General features: G+C 47.5%; 8 protein-coding genes across 8 annotated transcripts; 4 read left to right on the top strand and 4 right to left on the bottom strand.

Annotated features, from left to right (window-relative positions):
* Window positions 1-143: 143 nt before the first annotated feature.
* On the top strand, window positions 144-1697 carry N7529_007809 (putative eukaryotic translation initiation factor 3 subunit EifCh; the record flags this gene model as incomplete). Its single annotated transcript, XM_057243336.1, has 5 exons — window positions 144-199; window positions 304-393; window positions 446-485; window positions 553-1022; window positions 1118-1697. The coding sequence occupies 5 exons, from the start codon at window positions 144-146 to the stop codon at window positions 1695-1697; spliced, it is 1236 nt and encodes a 411-aa protein (XP_057094874.1).
* A 331-nt stretch (window positions 1698-2028) lies between these two features.
* On the bottom strand, window positions 2029-2421 carry N7529_007808 (uncharacterized protein; the record flags this gene model as incomplete). Its single annotated transcript, XM_057243335.1, has 1 exon — window positions 2029-2421. The coding sequence occupies one exon, from the start codon at window positions 2419-2421 to the stop codon at window positions 2029-2031; it is 393 nt and encodes a 130-aa protein (XP_057094873.1).
* Window positions 2422-2984: 563 nt separating this feature from the next.
* N7529_007807 (MBL fold metallo-hydrolase) lies at window positions 2985-3956 on the bottom strand (the record flags this gene model as incomplete). The annotated part of the gene is made up of 2 exons (XM_057243334.1): window positions 2985-3394; window positions 3452-3956. 2 exons carry the CDS (start codon window positions 3954-3956, stop codon window positions 2985-2987), a joined length of 915 nt encoding a protein of 304 aa, XP_057094872.1.
* A 2925-nt stretch (window positions 3957-6881) lies between these two features.
* N7529_007806 (TPR domain protein) lies at window positions 6882-9234 on the top strand (the record flags this gene model as incomplete). The annotated part of the gene is made up of 3 exons (XM_057243333.1): window positions 6882-7552; window positions 7606-8307; window positions 8358-9234. The coding sequence occupies 3 exons, from the start codon at window positions 6882-6884 to the stop codon at window positions 9232-9234; spliced, it is 2250 nt and encodes a 749-aa protein (XP_057094871.1).
* A 620-nt stretch (window positions 9235-9854) lies between these two features.
* On the bottom strand, window positions 9855-10916 carry N7529_007805 (Alpha/beta hydrolase fold-3; the record flags this gene model as incomplete). Its single annotated transcript, XM_057243332.1, has 1 exon — window positions 9855-10916. The coding sequence occupies one exon, from the start codon at window positions 10914-10916 to the stop codon at window positions 9855-9857; it is 1062 nt and encodes a 353-aa protein (XP_057094870.1).
* A 5168-nt stretch (window positions 10917-16084) lies between these two features.
* Window positions 16085-17038, bottom strand: N7529_007804 (glycoside hydrolase family 16 protein; the record flags this gene model as incomplete). Its single annotated transcript, XM_057243331.1, has 1 exon — window positions 16085-17038. The coding sequence occupies one exon, from the start codon at window positions 17036-17038 to the stop codon at window positions 16085-16087; it is 954 nt and encodes a 317-aa protein (XP_057094869.1).
* A 1212-nt stretch (window positions 17039-18250) lies between these two features.
* Window positions 18251-18880, top strand: N7529_007803 (uncharacterized protein; the record flags this gene model as incomplete). The annotated part of the gene is made up of 1 exon (XM_057243330.1): window positions 18251-18880. The coding sequence occupies one exon, from the start codon at window positions 18251-18253 to the stop codon at window positions 18878-18880; it is 630 nt and encodes a 209-aa protein (XP_057094868.1).
* Window positions 18881-18972: 92 nt separating this feature from the next.
* On the top strand, window positions 18973-20565 carry N7529_007802 (fungal specific transcription factor domain-containing protein; the record flags this gene model as incomplete). The annotated part of the gene is made up of 1 exon (XM_057243329.1): window positions 18973-20565. The coding sequence occupies one exon, from the start codon at window positions 18973-18975 to the stop codon at window positions 20563-20565; it is 1593 nt and encodes a 530-aa protein (XP_057094867.1).
* Between the last annotated feature and the right edge of the window lie 74 nt (window positions 20566-20639).

The following is a 20639-nucleotide window of genomic DNA, read 5'->3' as shown; positions in this document are numbered from 1 at the left end:
GGGGGTCACTGTTGTACAATATAGAGGAACATTGCAATGATTTTAGGTACGTTGACTATGGAAACTTTCCCATTTCTTTTCCTCTTTTCAAACGTAGTGTTCAGTTGTGATTTGTTCATCCAACAACAACCCAATATCTCACGATGGAAGACCTTCTTTCATCTTTTTCTGACTGGGAATTCCCATCCGATGATTTTAGGTGAGTGTAATAATACCGTATTGCCCCTCTATCTTGGTCAATGACAGGGGTAACCCATCGTATTGCATTTCCTCCGTATTTCGTATCGCACTAAACCCAATCAGGGACGACGGGCTCCTTTCACACAAACCCTCCAAGTCGACCGTCACGAACTCAACAATCGTCCAAGTGTTGCAATCCCTCATAATGGCCGAGTATGTGATGCTCCCTTTTCACTTCGAACTCATAAACTAACAAATTATGCAGAACCTCAGCTCCCCTCGCGGCCGTTCAGGTCGAGGCTTTGGTTAGTCTCTCCGACGAAAATCTCCCCAGGCCTCGCCAGCAAGAAATACTGACGTCGGATCTACCAGGTGGTGATGAAAATCATCAAGCACTGCTCTCAGGCCTTCCCTTCCACTGCCACCGGCGCCCTGGTCGGCATGGATGTCGAGGGCACCCTCGAAATCACCAACACTTTCCCATTCCCCGTCGTTGAAGTCCCCGCCGAGTCGCACTTTGACAACGCCGCTCCCAACCCCGCCGCCGCCGCTCCTCGTGCTAAGGCCAACGCCGCCTACTCCGCAGAGTATATCCGCATGCTGCGCGAGGTCAACACTGACGCCAACAATGTCGGATGGTACACCAGCGCCAACATGGGCAACTTCGTCAACATGAATGTGATCGAGAACCAATTTTATTACCAGAGCCAGCTGAACGAGCGCACAGTCGCCCTCGTTCACGATGTCAGCCGCAGCGCCCAGGGCAGTCTCAGCCTCCGCGCTTTCCGTTTGTCTGAAAAGTTCATGGCTGCGTTCAAGGAGAACAAGTTCACTTCTGAGGAGTACGTGAAAGACCCTATGGATTGATGGATTATGCTACAACAAAAGCAAAAAAAGCGAGAAAACGAACAGAAACAGAAGCTAACAAGAATCGCAGTCTGCAAAAGTCCAACATGCGCCACCCCGATATCTTCGAGGAATTGCCCGTCAAGCTCCACAACTCGCACCTGATCACCTCTTTCATCCACCAGCTGCAGTGCCCGCCCTCAACCGCCTCCACTGAGCTCCCCACCTCCCTCGCTGCTCTCGAGGCTAGCCCCTTCAACAAAACCTCCACACTCACCCCCAACCTCGAAAACCTGTCCCTCAACATCGACCCCTTCCTGGAGAAGAACTGCGATCTCCTCCTGGACAGCATCGAGACCCACAACACCGAGGTCAACAACTACCAGTACTACCAGCGTGTGCTCGGCCGCGAGCAGCAGAAGATCAACGCCTGGAAGCAGAAGCGCGCACAGGAGAACGCCACCCGCGCCACTCTCAACCAGCCCCTCCTCCCCGAGGACGAGTGGCAGCGTCTGTTCAAGCTTCCCGCCGAGCCCAGCCGTCTGGAGAGCATGCTCAACACCCGCCAGGTGGACCAGTACGCCCGCCAGGTCGACAGCTTTGTCTCGTCTAGCACGGGCAAGATGTTTGCTATCAAGGGTAACTTGCTGCCCAACGAGACCTCGAACTAAATGATGATTTTGTGAGGTGACACGATGCTTCTGGGATTGCATGACCTTTTTACGGCGTAGGGAGGGAAAATGTTCTCTATTTGGGATGTTAATATGAACTTCCTGTTTGTCTTTTCTATGATCAGCGAGGCGGGTCTCTTGACCTTTGTGTGCATCGACTTGTACTGTCATAGAAGGGAATTTTTTATTTTGTTTAGATTACAACAATGAACAGGTCAAACTTCATCTACTCTCCTCCGCCACATCCGGGAAATACTCTACTACTTACAAAGGAAAACGCAAGCTAGGACGAATCCAAATTTCGATTGATCTATGATATCTGCTCTATGCTCTACAAGCGGCTACCTGACCCTGCGTCGCAGCATGCTTTAGCAGCCCGCATACGGCCCCAAGCAATAGGATCACGAACAGAAAGCGGAACCACACCCTCAATATGATCAGCGACAATGGCTCGAGTGACAGCGCCACCGTCTTCTCTAAGGACTGCAATGCCTTGTGCCAAGATGGGCTGGAGATCGCGGCAAATCTTCTCGAAGCAGTGGTCTTCGAGGAGAGCGGCCATTTCAATGCACCCGTTCGTCATGGTGTGGAGTTCGCCGAGGGAATCGAGGACTCGTGGGAGCGTGTTGGAGTGAATTTTCATGTCGTAGACTTGGCATTCGAGATTGTTGAGGAAGTAGGTGCGTTCTCGGCCGTAGATGCTGTCGTAAGGGGTGTTAGCCATTCTTGCTGTTTGGTTATATATGTACTTACCTGATAGTTGGTTCGTTAGTGGGTTCTTTGGATTGTAGGGCTGTGAGGTTGAGACTGTAAGATTGATGCTTGTGGTGATGAGTAGAATGGTGGTGGCCTTATGCATATTTATGTTTTTCAAGCCTTTGACTCAGTCGATCCTCGGGCTTAATTTGGTGTGAAATGAGGTCTCAAGGGTCTTTGATCGTCTTGGTGCGCAGGCCGAGTACCTAGGTAGGCGGTCTAAGATACCAAGGCCATTGCTGGGAAGGCCAAAGATGGGCGAGACAAAGGACAATGGTCGATTCTGTTGTCGTCGGTTCATTAATATCGACATAGGCATTGTGCCTCATTTCTCTTGTATCAACACACTCTAAGTATCTAATGCCTAGACTGCAGGCTTCGTCGCAGACTAAGGGTTTTTTCTTTCAATTTGATCGATACATCCCATTCGACAGAGGGTGTGGATGTCATTCTTAAAATCAACATTTATATTCCCACGACGAGAGGCAAATCACAACGCATCATATAATACACAAGCTTGGACATTTACATCTACCACCCATCAGTCCCAATCTTCAAAGGAACATGCAAAAGCCTCAACCCAGCATCCGTAGGCTGCGGAAGCCTCCCAGCACGAATGTTAATCTGCAAAGATTGATGCAGCAATTTCGGGGCCGCGAGCCCGGCGTCACGCTCCCGTCGCAAAGCCACAAACTGCTCCTCACTGATTCCATCTTTGAGATGTTTATTTAGCTTCCTGTGCTCTTGGACACTCATCCAAGGCACAGGCTGATCCCGGCCCTCGGGCGGATAATCATGACCTGTCCATATTTTGACATGGCCCGGGAGACTCAGAAGTTTGCGACCGGACTGGAAAAGATCTTTCGCGTCGCCACCTGGGAAGTCGCACCGCGCTGTGCCAATATCAGCGTGGAAAAGGGAGTCGCCGCAGAAGAGGTTGTCTGGTTCCTGAATTAGTATAAGTGTTCGAATACACGTTTAGATAGATGATAAGGTACCTCCGATCATGTATCCGAGATGATCTGGTGTGTGGCCGGGTAGATGGATCGCTTTTGCCGTGATGTTTCCAATAGTGAAGACTTCATCATCCTCAAATAATCTGTCAAAAACCTGTCGGTATTCATTTTTGGGAACGCCGTATCTCCTCGCAAATAGCGTTTGAACTTGTTCGATACGCTTTCCGATGCAAATGGGTGGTTTGTGATTTTGATCCTGGAGATGGGTTTGCAGATATGCCGCTGCACTCAGATGATCTGCGTGGGCGTGCGTTTCCAGGATTTTGTCTATTTTGTAATTCTTTTCTTTGATGAAGGAAAGTAAAGAATCCGCTGAATGGGTCGTTATAGCTTGGGTGGCGGGATCGAAATTCAAAACCGGGTCGATGATGACGGACTTTAGGGTTGTCGGATCAACAATTATATATTGCCATGTACCAGATGTTGGTTCGAAAATATCGTGAATTGTTGGGCTGGTTGGTTCATTGGCAGTTGTGCTGTACGACATTTGAGATGTGGTTGAGTTGGAAGGGATGGATGGATGTGGCGAGGACGAGGTGCTACTTGTGAGTAGTGATCCTCGTCTATATTTATTTGCAGCTCCTAATATTGAAGTGGCTTTTATTGAGGATTTGCAGTTGATCGATGTGATTCCTTGTGCTGGTTGGTGAACACGGCGCAATTGCTCGCAGACAGCTAATGCTGAAGTTCGCGGGTTATTGCGAACACCTGGACGAATTTGCCGGCAAGTATTCAATGACCGAAGTAAAGATTTTGACATGATGAAATGTGTGTACAGATATGTTCAAGGAATGGGAAATACTGGAGGTATAGTTGCATTGTCACTGAAAGTGAGTCGTAGATCGGCGACTCGGGGACCGGATCGGCGTTCGTTCGGTGATTGATATGAGATTTAATTAGTGACCATTTATCACCACTACTCCGTGGAACTAAAGTTAATGTTGAAATTTTAGATCATAGTTAAGTCTTAATGTAGTAAGGTCATGAGTGTTTTGATGTGGTGGCCCTCGTTTGTGTCTGTTTGATAAGAATATGTATTTGCATTCCGTAGGTCTTTGAATATTCCACAAGTATCTCTTAAGGAGTCATCCTCCAGGGCTTCTGTGGCTTTCCTTTGTTCTCTCTTTCTTCCTTTTTAGTTCCAGTTGCTAGGTTATAAACTCACATTCCTTCTTCCCTTTACTCATCCGTATCAATATAGGACCTTTGAGGATAAGAAGGTACAGCCTCAGCCCACCTTCCTTAGAGTAACATGGAACGCAATCATAGTAGATAGATGCTTAGACCCTTAAATTTCGGCTATTCTCAGTTTCATTATACAGAGTTTGATCTTACATGGTATGCATTAGCCCTATACTAGGAGCAAGATCAATTGTTCCCGTTTGACAGTGAATAACTCATTGCTTACAAAATGGCAATCGAGAATCAAACGCCCCAATCTGTATATGATACCACCATTGCCTCAAGTACGTCGAGATTGAGTCGCCCTCAAAATGGGCTCGGGATTCGAGAACGCCTGGAAAATATGGAAGCGGCACCCTTGGATCGTGCATACGTGCCGCCCCATCAGGACCGCTAGCGACTTAATTCCGATTTTGACGTCGTAGGGTCGGTCTTGGGCAGCGTAGAAGATGTCAAAGTAGATGACCCATGCAGCTGTTGCAAAAATTAAAGGTTCTCAAGAGTGTGTGTCACGCAGACCCAACTTGGGAAGACAGCTCCACCGACGTTGGCTCCTAGTATGACTTGGGGAAATGAAAAGACGCGTTCCATCAGGGGGTAGATGAGGCCGAGGGCCCATACGGGGATGAATCATAGTAGGACTGTCTCTCCGAGTGTGGTATGCGTGATGGCTAGGGTGACAGGAATCCAACATAGAAAGGCCAGCACTGCTTGGGGGTGGAAATGAGGCCTGCAGCTAAAGGACGGGCTTTGCATCGCTCTACATCTTTGTTGAATTTTTGATCTAGAATATCACTGAGTTTTTTAGCTGTCATCTCAATACCAAGCAATATTGAGATGCTGGCTTACTTCCAAGTACAAAGTGTACAACGGCTAGCAGTCACACTCGCCTAAATTCCAAAGAGTATTTGACCCAACCCAATAGAGACATTTTACGTCCCAATGGCTGCGCAGGCTCCCCAAATACAAGGGCACCAGGCTAACCAAGATTCGCGAGCGTGTAGACGGGCTTGTAATCTTGAGATATTCAGTGAACAATGACGCTGCCAAGAGAGAAACTTATAGTACCCTTGACAGCACAGTGCCAACTAGAAAATCTCCACCCATTAAGCCAAAGCATGTTGGTTTGTTTCGGCTCGTCTGACATGCTCATCTGTGTATGGTCCATTGCAGCCCGTATATATCGCTCGGCCGATGAGCCATTCAAGCCATACTAAAACGGCCGGGATTGATCTGATCTAAGCCCTAGCTCGATCTGTCTTGCAGAATTTACGCGCTAATGACAGGTGGAGGACTTCTTCAACTTTGCTTTTTCTCTATTTCTTTTCTCTTTTGTCTTCCCGTGACTGCTACATATGTAATTTACCAATATATTCGTATTATTTTCTCCCTTGCTGGTACCTGACAATATTTGGTCTAAATTTTTGCGCATCATCTCTCTTCTCTAATTATCATACACCCACTATCAAACTCATCACCTTAGGTCTCTTATAAATACATAACTTCAGCATGGAAATTCATCAGCCTAGCTATAGGGGCCATTTCTACGCAATATCTGTCACATACAGGAAGAATAGGGCTTTCTTGTCCGCTCAGCCTTCCTCAAGTGATATACCCCAGGTATGAAGTTAAAAATTGAAAGCCCATAGCTTCCTAATAGCGCTAGAATTCTATTGAGAGTAAGTGTGAGTGATATAGCGTGATGGAGGTAAGCACACGGTATGGAGAATATGGGAATTCTCGCATTCAGGTCGATGATCTCATCCTTACTTGATTACCACTAGGTGATACAAGTTGGCTTTAGGGATATACCCAGCGTGCAACTTTCCAAAAAGATATTCGCTAGAAACTAAAAGTGAGGATTACATACATAACTCTAGATTACCGGAGCCTCAAAATAAGCGTACATAGGAAGATATACGGATTCAAAGGCCTCGAAGAGAGAAAGGTTGCGCTCCGGGCCAGGCATTGAGCGATCTTTCTGCTCAAGCTACTTTTAGTACTAAGCTGTCGTACAATACTCAGCCTGTTTGGCTGACGATTTGTTTGCCAGCAAGCCCCCCTGCCACCTCTTACCCCGCCTGGGGTTTGAAAACTGATTCTCTTCCTTTACTTTCGTTCTCTTAATCTATTTTTCACTGTGCAGTCAAACCCCGTTCTTGTTTTCTCATCCTTCCATTTCATTAGTACCCACTACAGCTTGCAACCACCTGGCCATTCCATCATCAGCATGGATACCCACGACGTCTCCGATGTTCCGGAGTACCTTGGATATCTTCAAACACACAAGGAAAACCTGAAAAGTGCACAAGCCTTCGAGGGCCGTCCAGCAAACCCACAAAAGTCTAAAAATGAAATCTTAATGCAGTTCAATTTTCGACAAATGATGAATACGAAAACCCCTGCTGGTAATCCGATGAATATCCGATCCTCCTTTCTACCGCCCGCCTACCCTCCATGCGTTAATTCCCTCAGCAAGCTGAAGAAGATCATGATCAAGAGCCTGCGTCTCGAGACTCATCATCGGGGACAGTATCTCCTCCTGAGAACGGTCACTCGGCCAGATACGATCACCGCCGTGATGGCCATCGTAGAAGATGAAGACGGCAGTGTTCTCATGCTACAGCTCTTCAACCAAGAGCAGGAGCTATCGAGTGCACAGAGTCTCAGAGAGGGCACAGTGCTTGTTGTGAAAGAACCCTATGTGAAAGTAATGGCAGACGGAGACTACGGGATTCGAGTGGATCATCTCTCAGATGTCTTGTTTGTCCCCGAGTTTGACGACCTCGTTCCCTCATTCTGGAAAAGAGGTGTCATACAGGCTGATGGGAGCGCCTCTTCTTGGAAGGCGAAAGGAAACGAGCATTTTGGGAAAGGTGATTATCGTTCGGCAATCCAATAGTAAGCTGGGAAACATTGCTGTGACTGAGATGAGATACTAAGAGTAATTGCAGCTATTCAAAGGCTTTGAAGGCCCACCCCTCACAAGAATTGCTGGTGATAGCGCAGCTCAACCGTGCCTTTTCCTGTTTGAGAAGTTACCACTTTGACGCAGCGCTGAGAGACGTTGAAGATGTATTGCAAGTTTCTGAGCTATCAGAAAAGGCTCTTTTCAGGAAGGCCCAAGCCCTGTATCAACTTCGAAGGTTCAAGGAATCGTCTGAAACTCACGCCATTCTCGCAAAGAAGTACCCAGATAGCGCCATGGCTATACATGAGTATGCACGAGCAACTACCCGACTTATGGAGCAGGACAGCGGGAAATACGAGTTCAGGGAAATGATACTGGAGGCCAAGAAGAATCGCCCCCCGAGCCTTGACCGCGGCACCTACATTGGCCCGGTGATTGTCAAACAGACTCAATATCATGGGAGAGGACTCTTCACAACAGAGGCGGTTAAGGCAGGCGACCTTTTGTTCTGTGAAAAAGCATTTTCTCACGCTTTCCACGATGAAAATGGCTCACAAGATCTCCGCCTGTTGATCAATGTCAACACGGACAAAGCTACGATTGGCACTCAAGCGGAGCTGATTGGATTGGTTGCTCAGAAACTTTATAAAAATCCTTCCCTGCTGCCAGGCTTTGTCGATCTTCATCGTGGGACATACAAATCAGTGGATGTCCTTGAAGTCGATGGACTCCCAGTCGTAGATACGTATGTTACAACGTCCCTGCCTTGTTACCAAATCTAATCATACCTTTCAGCTTCCTCGTTGAGAGAATCATTCAGTTAAACTGTTTCGGGACCCCTCTTTCATCCCGCGAGAGTCACATACGCACCATGAAAGGGGCTGGTAAAACGGCCGCAAAGGCCGATGGAAAGTTCCATTCTTCTGGGGTCTGGTTGATGGCATCATTTATTAATCATTCTTGCTTGAGCAATGCTCGCCGCTCTTTCATTGGAGACATGATGATCGTTCGTGCTTCAAGGGACCTGCCCCCTGACACAGAACTTACCTTTTGGTATCAATCACCCATGACCCGGGATCCAGAAGAGTTTCCAGTCGATCTACAGCACTGGGGCTTCAAATGCGATTGCCCAATATGCCACGAGGCACAAATTGCAGGCAATAGTGTTTTATCAAACCGACACAGAATTTCGGCCGACATTGAAAGATTATTTAAGACATCGGAGATGAACTTGCGAAAGATTGAAGACAAAACTTCCATGCTCGCAGGCACATATAGCCGACCAGATTCTGAAGTCCCTCGTCTTGCACTGTACTCACCATATCTTTCTCTTGCTGTGGTCTACGCTTCACGTCGCGAACTCGAAAAGGCTGTGGAATTTGGATTGAAGAGCCTAAAGTCGCTTGGCTTCGTCATCAAAGGTGGAGAAAGCCCTCGTGTCTCAGATGCTCCATTGATTGTTGAAAGATGGGGCCTGATGACTGAAGGCGTTGTGGGATGTTGGATGATTCTGTGCTTTGCATATCGGGATCTCGCACCTTCTCTCGCGTCTCAAGCCGAGGGATATGCCAGAGTCTCCTACATAATCTGCGTCGGCGAAGATGAGACTTTTGGTCAAACATACAACAGGCGATCAAATCGGGTGGATGGCTTTCTGACTACCGCAAAGTAGCCATCCGAGGAAACGCGTTGACTGTACATCTTTTGAACGTTAGCTATACATCAATGTTTAGGCGTTTTCCATTCTTGTGATTGTGTGACGGTTCTATCCTTGACTGTGACTGTGACTGTGACTGTGACTGTGACTGTGAAGTTATATCCCATACAGGTCTTATTTTCCCCATTCACAAACTAGACAAAGTATCTTAGTAACATACTGATAATACCAGGGAATAGGTCTCGCTTCACATTTTTCTGTGATCATATTGGTGTTACTCTCATTTCAAAATCTAACAGTAAATTAATACGTAGATATGTGTTTCTTTTTGAATAGAGACTTTTAATCACAAACGCTGTCTTAAGATGTTTTGAAAGCTCAGCCGCTATCCTCCCCAAATGAATGATCCAGATATATCTTTTCTACGCATCTTGATCATTGGGACATTAGTACCACTCCAACTCAAAGTAGCAATGATCAAAGCACGGATTGCGAACATGCAACAGGAAGTGAAAAGGCCGTCTCGGGGCCCTCAATCTCAATTCAAACAAGGAAAGCTCCCATGCATATGTTGGTTGCCCATGCTACTTTCATTCAAAGCACCATCTAAGTGGCTACCTGGATATATACTGTACCTAGGGAAGAACCTGAGACTTTTTCAACCACTCGTGCGCCTCCGCATAAATCCCCTGCGCAATTTCCTCTCTCTTCTTCCTACTATTACCGCCCTTCTTCCTTGGTGATGAGTGGGTAAAAGCATGCGGACATCCCTTAGCTAACGTCCACTTATACTTGCCCACCTCAAAGTCCTCCTCCTGCTCAAGCCCGACTCTATCACCCAACCCAGCTAAGCCATGAATCATCTCCTGCGTCTCCAACCGAAGCATATCCCACTGCGCCCCGATCATGTAAATCCACGGCGGCAACTCATCTTTCCGCGCATACAGCGGACTGAGCAGTGGATCCCTCCGATTCTGACCTACACTCACATACGCCCAATCCAGCCACCAGGAGGTCTTTTCCAGCGTATCCTTCACCAGACTGGCTTTGTAAGGTCTCGCATCAAGCTTTTCATTGGGTGGGTGGCCGAAGTCCACAATGGGGTAGTATACCACCGCTGCTTTGATCAGGCCTTTCAGACCGGGCAATTGCGACACGGACAGCGCGAGGTTGCCGCCTGCACTGAAGCCGCCGATCGCAATGCGCGAATGGTCAATTGGGAGGGAGTCATCTGCTAGCACGCTCTTGGCTACCTCGCTTACGTCAAAGGTGGCGGCTGGGAAGGGGTGGAGCGGCGCTTTGCGATAGTTGAGGCTGACGACTAGCATACTTGTGCGGCTGGCCCAGGCACTGCAGAAGGGGTCGTCGACAGTGGCCTCGCAAAATGCGAAGCCGCCGCCATGGATGTTCAGGTAGAGTGGGAGGAGTTTGCGCTGGGCGGGGTTGTAGGAACGCGGGTAGAAAATGCGAGTTTCCAAATTTGGGCGGCAGGCATAGCGCTTGGTGAGGGTTGGTTGGGTGCCCGGCTGAGGCGGTTTGAACAGGCGGAGATAGAGGAAGTAGAGACTAGCGAGGGATTTGAGTAGCCAGAGTTGGAAGAAACAGTTTAGGCGGTGGGGGAGGGGTAGGCGCTCTTTTGGGAGAGGAGGTAGCGGTTTTTCCATCGCTATTTCGTTCTTATCTACCTTCTCGACCATCGTGCTAGGCACTGGAGGAGGGGTGGGGGTGGTGAGAGGAAGTATCAAGGTTTTGGCGGAGCAAGGTCAGTCTGGCGAGCGCTGTCATGAATGTGTGAATCTGTTGGGATCCTGCGAATGTGACTAGTAAGTGTTTGTCATGGCATTGGCAGTCCAATTGCTCTGTTGGGCTGGTGAAGTACGTTGTTTTATGAACTCTAGTCCAGCCCCACCAAACCTTTAACTCCCGGTCTCTCTATTCAGCCTCGCCAAAATGTGCTGAGAGTGGATTTGGCCCCCAATTGGCCCCAAATTTGACATGCATTATTAGTCAATCAGGTCCACGGCGGCCGAGAACCAGCTAAACTTGTCGCGTATATGTAGTTCCCAAATAGCGCCCGAACGGGTCCGGGCCGAGAAGCAATACGCTAATCCGCATCTGTCGCTAGCACGATGATGGATCCACTCTACTCGTGGTCTGTCCAACATCATCCATGGATGCCTCCAAGCCACGTCGTGTTATTTATGGCAAAGCGGGCTGTAGTGTGGCTGCTCTGTCTTGACTCGATTTTTTGGCGCCAAATTCGCCAGTAGCTCTCCTATGCTTAGCCAATCGCGGATATCTTTGGTCTATTTACCTGGGATCAGACCCATTTGTCAAAACGGGCTTCCCGTCAATTGATGTCTCCACTTGAATCGATACCAACTAGATTCACAATCGCGATTGGCTTGTTCCTCCTTATCACCCGCAATATTGAGTGACACCACTTGACTGATATAACAGTTTCTCGGCGCCCCCCTCAACACTTTGTCCTCCACGCCTCCTTTCATTTGAGACAATGAACTGCATTACCTACTCCGCCCCGGCAGGGCTCATAGCCAGCATAATTGTCAAACGCATCCAGCACTTTGAACATATCATTGTGCTCGGATGGGCTCTCCTGGGCTCTGCTCGCAGTTGGAATGGGCACAATCGTATGTATCTCCCTCGCCTCCCTTTTTTTCGCATCCTTTCCCAAATGCAAATCCCCCAGAAAAACAATAATAATAAATATAAAATAAATTGGAATACACAGGTAACAATGGACCCTGACTCCAGCAAAGCCATGCTATTGACTTGGACATCTTTGAGGCGACATTCTCCACGGCGCAGCGTAGCTTCTCGGCAAGGTTGACCGTGCAGCCGGTAATTTCGATGCTTCAGATGATAGCGCCTGAATTGCATTCCCGCTGGCGTACACATACTCCAGAATGGGCTTGAATTTAAGACCAAACCCATTACGCTCCGTGCGACTGGCGAATAAGGTACGATAGAAATTTTCAATCGTCCGCATCGCCACTCCGGATATGAGGAATGCTTTTTTGCGTTCCATGCCCAATTCAGGACCCCAGGGATGGTTTATTTATGGTGAGAGTTTCCCAGAAAAGCACTTTTAAGAAAAATGCCCAAATTGAAGATGCACAGTGATTTCTTTTGGTATTTTTCATCCATCGCGTTAGTGTTGACGAGGGCCTCTTGCGCTAGGTCGGGATGCGGATGCGGCTCAATTGAGGGACTCTGTTGAAACCGCCCGGATTTCTCCATATTATGGTTTTTTTGGTTGTTTTTATGCTCAGTCATCAGTTTAGAAGGAAGAGTTGAATTTATGCGACACTTGCACCTGTTCTTCTGTCTACTCGTCCGGCTTCATCGCCAACACTTTCCACTGTGCCTGCAGCACCCAAATGGCAGCAAGACTATGTACACACTTATATCATTTGGGCTATCCGGGCATATAAGATAGACCAGTGGCCACGTAGGTCAGCCGCTAATGCGGTAGTATGCATGAGCTGCAAGGATTAGGCAGGCTGCCAATGAGCGGCGCTTCGGGCAAATAATAGTAACACACAGTTGGACGGGAGGCTGCCACTCCTGTGACATACAGCTAAACTTATGAAAGCTGTGAAGAGGCTCAAGAAGGCTATGCTTGAAAAGACATGACCAAAATTCCCAGCCACACTCGAGGCGGTGCAGCCTACATTCACTAGCGAGATTTTACTCAGCCACTATTTGTTCAACAAATATCGACGAAAGTCAGAATATGCTTCAAAGACAATAAAAATTAGATATAGAAGAGCCTTTTAGAACCGGGTATATAAGGCATATAGCAAGGCACTTAGGTGGTAATCAAGCGATATTTCAGCGTGCATCCTGACTTATTAGAGACAAATGTAGTTTTAAGAACATGTCAATCGGCGGGGATATCCTGTCACTGACTGGACCTTTGAATGCTAGAATTATTGACCAACCTCTCACAAGCCCTCAAAGTTAATGACCGTTCCTAGATGATCTGTGAAATAATTCTTTTTGTCTATGCACTAACGCTAGCTTCAATGCAAACTAACAATTTCCTTAATTTACCGCTGAAAGTACTTCGTACCTTGTGAGCATGTACCTACATGTATAGTGTGGGTATTCGAAAGTAAGAACATAGACGTATAACTAGCAGGCATTCAGTACGGGAATTAAGTATGCTTACTTAGTCGCTCGGCTAGCAATAATGAAGCTAAAGCCAGCTTAGAGTAAATCCAGTAAGTGATAAACACCAGCGGGGGAAACAAGAGAAAGCGGAAACGTTTAGTTCAGCGTAAATCCCTTCTTGATGATTATATATTGATCTTCCAGGTTATCCACGTCCTAAATTTAACGGAGATCTTGGAAGTTTGGTATAGTGACTCTAGCGACCCGCTGTGTCACTGTAACTGCAGCCTCTGTTAGTTATGTTGCTTGTGAACAGGGATATTGTTGCGTTGGCAGTTTTGTTCAAAGTGTGCTTGGAGTTGAAAGGGCTTGGTCGAGCAAGGCATAAGCCGCCCTGACAAGGCGCATATGTCACAGAAAACACTTTCACTGGCTGTATGCACATAGCATATGCGCGATGGTTTGCATGACTGATATTTGACTTTTCTGCGGCGCGCGCAGCCATACAGCCCAGGACACGTTTCTAAGGTACTCTGTAGATTGCATGAAAAAGTTAGCTCACCCACCTTTATTACAAGGAGAATGAGGCTGAAAGCAGTAATTCTACGTTCCCAAAAGTCTGAAATCAAGAGTTGGATTGAGAAGAACATGCACTGCCCACCGTGCCCACCGTGCCATTGAGGGGCAGTGCTGGCTGATGCACGAAAGAGCAGGGGCTACATTGCGACAGCTGTTGACAGGGTGGGAAATAATCGAGTAGTTCACCTCTTTCTGCCTTAGCACCCAGCCAGTTGACGTGGCCCAGAAACCCAACCTTAACCTATATATTAACCTGTATAGTCCATGACTTTGGTTCTGTTCATAAACTCGAAATCTTTTCACTTCAACTACTTGTATAGGCTTCCTTGCTTCTAGACTGTCTTCTTCCGAAGGATGGCAAAAGGCAAAGCGAAAAACTACTACGCCGTGGCTCGCGGCCATTTTTCAGGCGTCATAACACAATCATGGTAGTTCAAACATGACTTGCTTGACCCGCTGAAATGTGTTAATTTGTTTTCAGGGCTATCGCTGACGCGTTGACGAATGACTTCAAGGGCAAAGTTATTAAAGGCTCCCTAACTTTACAAGAAGGGCTGGAGTACCTTGTCAAAAATGGACATGAACCATCGAGAATCCTTCATATTCCTCATAAGAAAACGCTATGTCAACGTCAGTCCGGACCGGTATACGGTGTGGCAAATGGTAGAGAAGGCGACACTCTCCATCGCGAATACTTGTACGTTTTTATTCTATTTGCAAAAGATCTTTCGACTGTTAACGCTATTCTGTCATCATAGCAATGGGGCAGAGCCCCAAGTCCACAGGGCACCCCGGTCTTGTCACAAAAGATTCAATTCAGAAAAAGATGCTGCAATCTTCATTCAAGAATACCGAATGATAAGATATTATGTAGATAGTGGAGACTATGATGGCCTGGCTTCTCTGATGGAAAATCTCGCGTCGCTTGGATCATCTTGAGATAATATTTGTATGAAGATGATTATGAATGAGTATTAAAGTTTCCACAAATCTTTGACTCTGAGTGCCTTGATTGTCACTTCGGTTTACTTCACAGATAAAAAATCTTTCTAGATTCATACATACTGTATGAACGTTTTGTAAAATAGAAGGCTTTAGCAATAATGGTACAGTGAGGCCATGGTATTTGGTGATTGTTCCAGATTACCGACAATATAGCAGGCAATAACAAGATATGGGGTTGAGCCAAAATTAGATATATAGGTACGAACTCCGTATATCTCATTGTAGAAGAATACCAAACCAGTGATTCAATACAATTTCGGAGATATTTATGCCTCGATTTTTCCGACTAATCATTAAAAAAAAAACTTGGAGCTCTTAACATATAGAAGCCCACTTGTTTTGTGGGAGAACTCTCGCATTCTGGCCATCTAGGATTCCTTACAATTATCTTGAGAAGAGTATCTCGATGGTCACCAGTATGCAGTTCACAAATTTAACCACCGAGACCCTAGCAGAAAACGCCCATCACATTCTTCCAGAGTTCTTTGATAGTTAAGTGTTGGATGCAAGCATGTTCATGAGATATGTGCAAAAGCGCCTTATCTTTGATGAAAGCCTGTCAGCGTTCACGTGGATAGACTGGATTGCTACCACGCCGCTTTTGGGCCTTTATTTTCAATACCCAGACCTGGATTCAGTCGGTCTATCTACAAGATAGCCAGAAGATTACACAGAAACCGAGGAAGTGATGATCAAAGTAATTTTTACTAAAATTACGTCTTGAAAGAAGCCGATCTTGAATGGGAGAAATATTATGCTCAACTTTCATCGGGAACATGTCATCATAGAGCTGCCGTTCCAGAACTTAAATTGTATGGCTATTCACAACATGCATTCATGTTTTTGTTGACTCTGCGACCAAGTTCTCAAAGGGTTGGATCTACCCAGATCTGGCACCCGACGACCTCCAATTCAAAGTTCAACGAGACCATTGTTGATAAAGATAGGCAAATTCATCCTCGTCGTCCACCTATTATGTCCAAGCTCTCCAAGATCACATTCGAAAGGCTATACGGATACACTAGCATAGTATAGGTTTCCAGAAGATATAATGCTTGGATTTCGTATTGGCGACACCCTTCCTAGCTCTTCCGAAATCAAGGCACTTTCGATGTTTCGAATACGCTAAGTTGCCTTCGTTTCATTACATGGTATTGCCATCTTTGGAATAAATCCAAGCCCTATCAAATTCACTCCAACCCCCAGGCGGCGCATCCCACATGGCCAACTCCCGAACCACGGTCTCATAGCATCCATCGCTGGGCATATTTCCCTGACAAACATTTCCTCCCACAGCAATGTTGATGAGGATTCTGAACTCGCTCATCTTTCTCGTGCCAGGCGGCTTCTCGGCCCTCATGATGGGCCTGCCATCAATCAACCAGACCAAGCGCCCTCTGCCCGTTGTTTCATCCTCGTCCCAGATGAAATGGTACATCACTCCCGCCGGCGAGCTAATCATAGGGATGGGGGTTTCGAGGACACGATGCTTGTTCCAGTCCTCACCGTTGAAGTGGCCCCAATGCAGACACGTGTGGTTGACAGCATCGCCGTTCCACGCCTCCATAATGTCAATTTCGCCATCCTCGGGCCACTTGAAGGGGTCTTTAGGCAGCAGCCAAAAGGCGGGCCAGATACCACGGGCCACGGGCGCCGTGATCCTGGCGGACAGACAGCCCCGTGGTCGGCTGAGGGTCTGGTGGCTGGATAGTCTGGCACTGGTGAACTTCTGGGCTGGGTCGGGATGTCCGTGATTGATTAGAGCGCGCACGATCACCGCATCGCCCTGCGGTGAATGGAATGAATTTTCCGGCCTGTCGATATAATTCTGTGCCTCATTGTTGCCCCATCCGTGTTGACCCTGTTCGTGGTAAAAATTGGAGGATACCGGTGCTTGGGGGTGTAGATTGGGCTGCCAGTAGATCTGGGGTTGCGAGTGCTGATCCTGATAAGCTGGCTGTGGTCTGCTAGAGGTTGGAATAGGCGGTGGGGGAGGCCTGTTATCCGACGGTACCGGCGGAGGGGCTTGGTGGGTTAATTCCTCCCAAGCCTTGTCTGCCTTGTCAAAAATGCCCTGAAGCGCTTGTCTGAATGGCATGTTGGGTTTGAGTACGGCCTCAAGTATGGATAGGTGTTGCGGTTGCGCGGATAGCAAAGACGCGGCGATAAACAAAACTGACGTCATATTGTGGATATCCCAAGGTCCCGAAAGGATCGAGACTTTGACCTCAAGCCCTTAAGATCCCCTTACATGCATTGCAGGCTACAACAATCATCTAAGTAAATACATAATGTTTGATCGACCTCAGCTGCAATGTATCCGCAAGTCCTGATCTTGTGGGCTCTCTTTTAAGGGTTTCTTGGCTTAGACTAACCCTTTGCCTTTCATCTCCTTCTCTGGCCAGTCCCATAAATCCGCAGCCATCTGTTTGTCTTCTGCCTTCTTACTCCGTTTTTCCACTTTCGGGATCGGCTTACACTCATCTTTTGAGTGAGTTCTTCGCTTGCCACAGCAAATAATTGCGTAAAAGCTCCATTTTCTGGGGTCAAGCCTATCAAGCCGGTCTTAGAGATCCCGGAAAGAACTTTGCCCATGATTATCACAGCCATTGAGCCATTGGCTTGAGAAAGAAGATGTCTTTGGTAATTGTTAGCAAACAGATAATCAAGTAATTAATTGATAGGAAGTAGACCATACGTCTTCATCATTCCGGGATGCACACTTGACACCCATATCTCACCTCCTGGGCTGTCTTCGAACGAATTCCCCAGTAGACTGCTCGAGCCTCAGGCTCACTGAAATTTCTAACAAGTTCCTTGGTATGAAGTATACTAGCCAGCTTAGAAGAGCCATATCGAGAGATAGGACCGCCACTAATTTGGTCGACGTCCTATAAATCAATACCAGAGAGAGGCACGTTTTCATGCGCATTAGATGTGACATTAACAAATCGGACGATCCCCCGGACAGAGTTGTTGGCAGTTTCAGCCGTTGGCAGTAGATAATAAGTCAAGAGCCAATGTGAAAGGTAGGCGGTCTATAAATTCAACACACGTTAGTAATATAAAAGATGCCGTGGGAGTTTCATGTTTAACAAAGCTCACTCGAAACTGCGATTCATATCCATCCACTGTATTTGTGAATGTAGTTTCCATTATCCCTGCATTACTCACAAGTCCATGGAGATGTTTCTCTGCCCATACACAGTCCTCGTCGGCTCACATCTGCTACACGGAAATTTAGATTAGGATACCCTTCTTTGGTATCCAAATAATTCCCTCACACTCTCTGCTGTACCTGTCTTCTAAAATGACTAGCCCGTATGAAGCGGATCCAGATAAAATCCCTGCAGCGGACTTATACGCTGACGTGCCTTGCTATGGTCGATACTGCCCGAAACCTGATGACTTTCACGTCGATCATCAGCATGTCAACTCTCAGGGTCCAGAATCATTGACATACTGGGCCTCAGTCATTGATATCTGCACTGAAGAGAATCGGATTTATCCTGCTGATGCTGGTGATCGCGATGTTTTCGCTCTAGGTAGCACAATTGTGAAATCCAGCCATCTCCACGCGACCGGGGATACTCAATCTCCGGAGATTGACTTCTCATACGCCGATGCAAATGAGATTAAGGCAATTACTCTGGCAAAGACGGTCTTGAGTGATATCAAAGTCCCAGAAATCTACTTTGCTGGAAAAGTAATCTCCTTTTTTCTCCATCTATCGAGCCCAATCACTTATGTCTGTTTCTTTAGATCCATGGTCGTCAAGTACTCGTTCAAGAAAGGCTTCCAGGTGTTGGATTGTCTGTTGCATGGCCATATTTATCCAGAGAACAAAAGAAATCATATAAAGAACAGGCCAGAAAAACACTACATCAACTTCACACTGTCAAGCCAGCCCAGAGACTCAAAGCTCGCTCTCACGTTGTAATGGACCCCAACATACTCAGTAACGGTCGGATCAATCCGTTAGAAGGAGCCATCATTTTTTCAGTCGCCAATCACGATCCAGATATAAGCTTTATGCACAACGATTTCACCGTGTCCAATTGTATTGTTAACAACGATGCAATTGTGGGGCTTATTGATATCCAATTCTTCTGGGAAGAGTATCGTCGGTTCTGGGCCCAGCCGCAGTCGACCTCGACCCATTTCTTGATGAAGCTGGTTTTGATACTCGCCCTGGGCACCACATTTTACCCAGACCGAAGCAATAGGATGCATCTCCGCCGTCTCGCACACACGTGGATCTATGCCGTACAATGGTGGCTAGTCGGGCCATCGGAAAAGTCGACCGTCAATCTGGATGGCCTGCAAGTTGGTTGTCTCTTATTGCTGGCCCGCCAGACAAACAGCCTTCCAGGCACGAGCTGGCTCTCCGCAGGGTCCGTGCTACGCATGGCCATGGCGATGGGACTGCTCCGCTCTCCTGAACTCTTTCCCGTGCTGTCCGTGTACCAGTCCGAAATGCGAGCTCGACTCTGGGCGACGGTGCTGGAACTGACGTTACTTTCGATGCTAGATGCTGCCATGCCCTTACCGTTTTCCCTACAGGACATTGACTGCACGGCGCCGTCGAATCTGGACGACGAGCAGTTCGGCCCTGAGACCGAGATGCTTCCCACCCCGCAGTCGAGTAAGCGCCTTACCGACTCGTCCATTCAGGTTCTACTGTTCAAGTCTCTCCCCGTGCGAGTGGAAGTGGTCTGGCTTCTGAACAACCAGCACCATCAGGAACTGTCATACGAAACCGCATTAAGGCTGGGAAATGAATTGCGCTCGGCGTGCCGCGATCTTGCCTCCTTTTTCGGCACCAGTCGGAATCAGTCGAGGCATGCGGGCCGCACTCCAGGCATGACCAACTTCCATCTTCGGTTTCTTGACACGTACCTACGTCGATATATTTTGTTCCTGTATCGCCCTTTCATGATCCAGGCTCGCAAAGACCCACGGTTCTATCTGTCCCGGAAGTTGTGTCTGGAATCCTGCATCGTGGTTGCATCGTATGCCGATCATCTCAATCTACCCTCAGACGCCTTAGATGACCTCTCTCACCTGACCATTGTAGGTAGAGGCTCTTTTAAAGGAGCCTTAAGTTTCGATGTGATTACCTCTCTGGGGCTAGAAATTATTACACAACTCGAGGAGGAGGCTTCGACGCGGCCCTTAGGATCTTCTCCCCCATTTGTCGCCGATTCCATGGATGAATTAGCCAAGGCCCATCGAGCGCCCTTGATCCGGAGCCTAGAGCACATTCAAGAGCAGCTGCTGCAGATTATCGCGCTTGGAAACCCCAGTCTGAAGCGATACAACTTTTTATCGGCCATTTTGAGCCAGATCCGTGCAATGGAGTCGGGCCAGCCGATCCAACCCGCCATTTACGAGACCATTAAAGAAAGCCTTAAAAACTGCTATGTCTTGCTGGAGGCCTCTCACACAGCCAGTTCGCCGCAGGATTCGGTTGAGTCGCTGACTACGGGGCCAGACAGTCTTCCAGGTTTTGATCTGGATGCTCTAGTAAGTATTATTTTTCCTTTTCCCTTATTTTCCCTTACATTTCTTCTTCCTTCTCCACCTCCCTCATTTTACGTTCTTGCCGTCGGACTTACAGTTTAGGACCCTGCCTTGGGATTGGAAATTCCCAGCTTATTGTTCTTCCCGGGCGTCATGGGTACGTCGAGTATCGAGTG

The sequence above is a fragment of the Penicillium soppii genome (assembly GCF_028829465.1).
Source record: "Penicillium soppii strain IBT 18220 chromosome Unknown utg000006l, whole genome shotgun sequence".
Lineage (NCBI taxonomy): Eukaryota > Fungi > Ascomycota > Eurotiomycetes > Eurotiales > Aspergillaceae > Penicillium > Penicillium soppii.
Note: the sequence above shows the minus strand (reverse complement) of the source record. Positions and strands in the feature narration are given on the sequence as shown.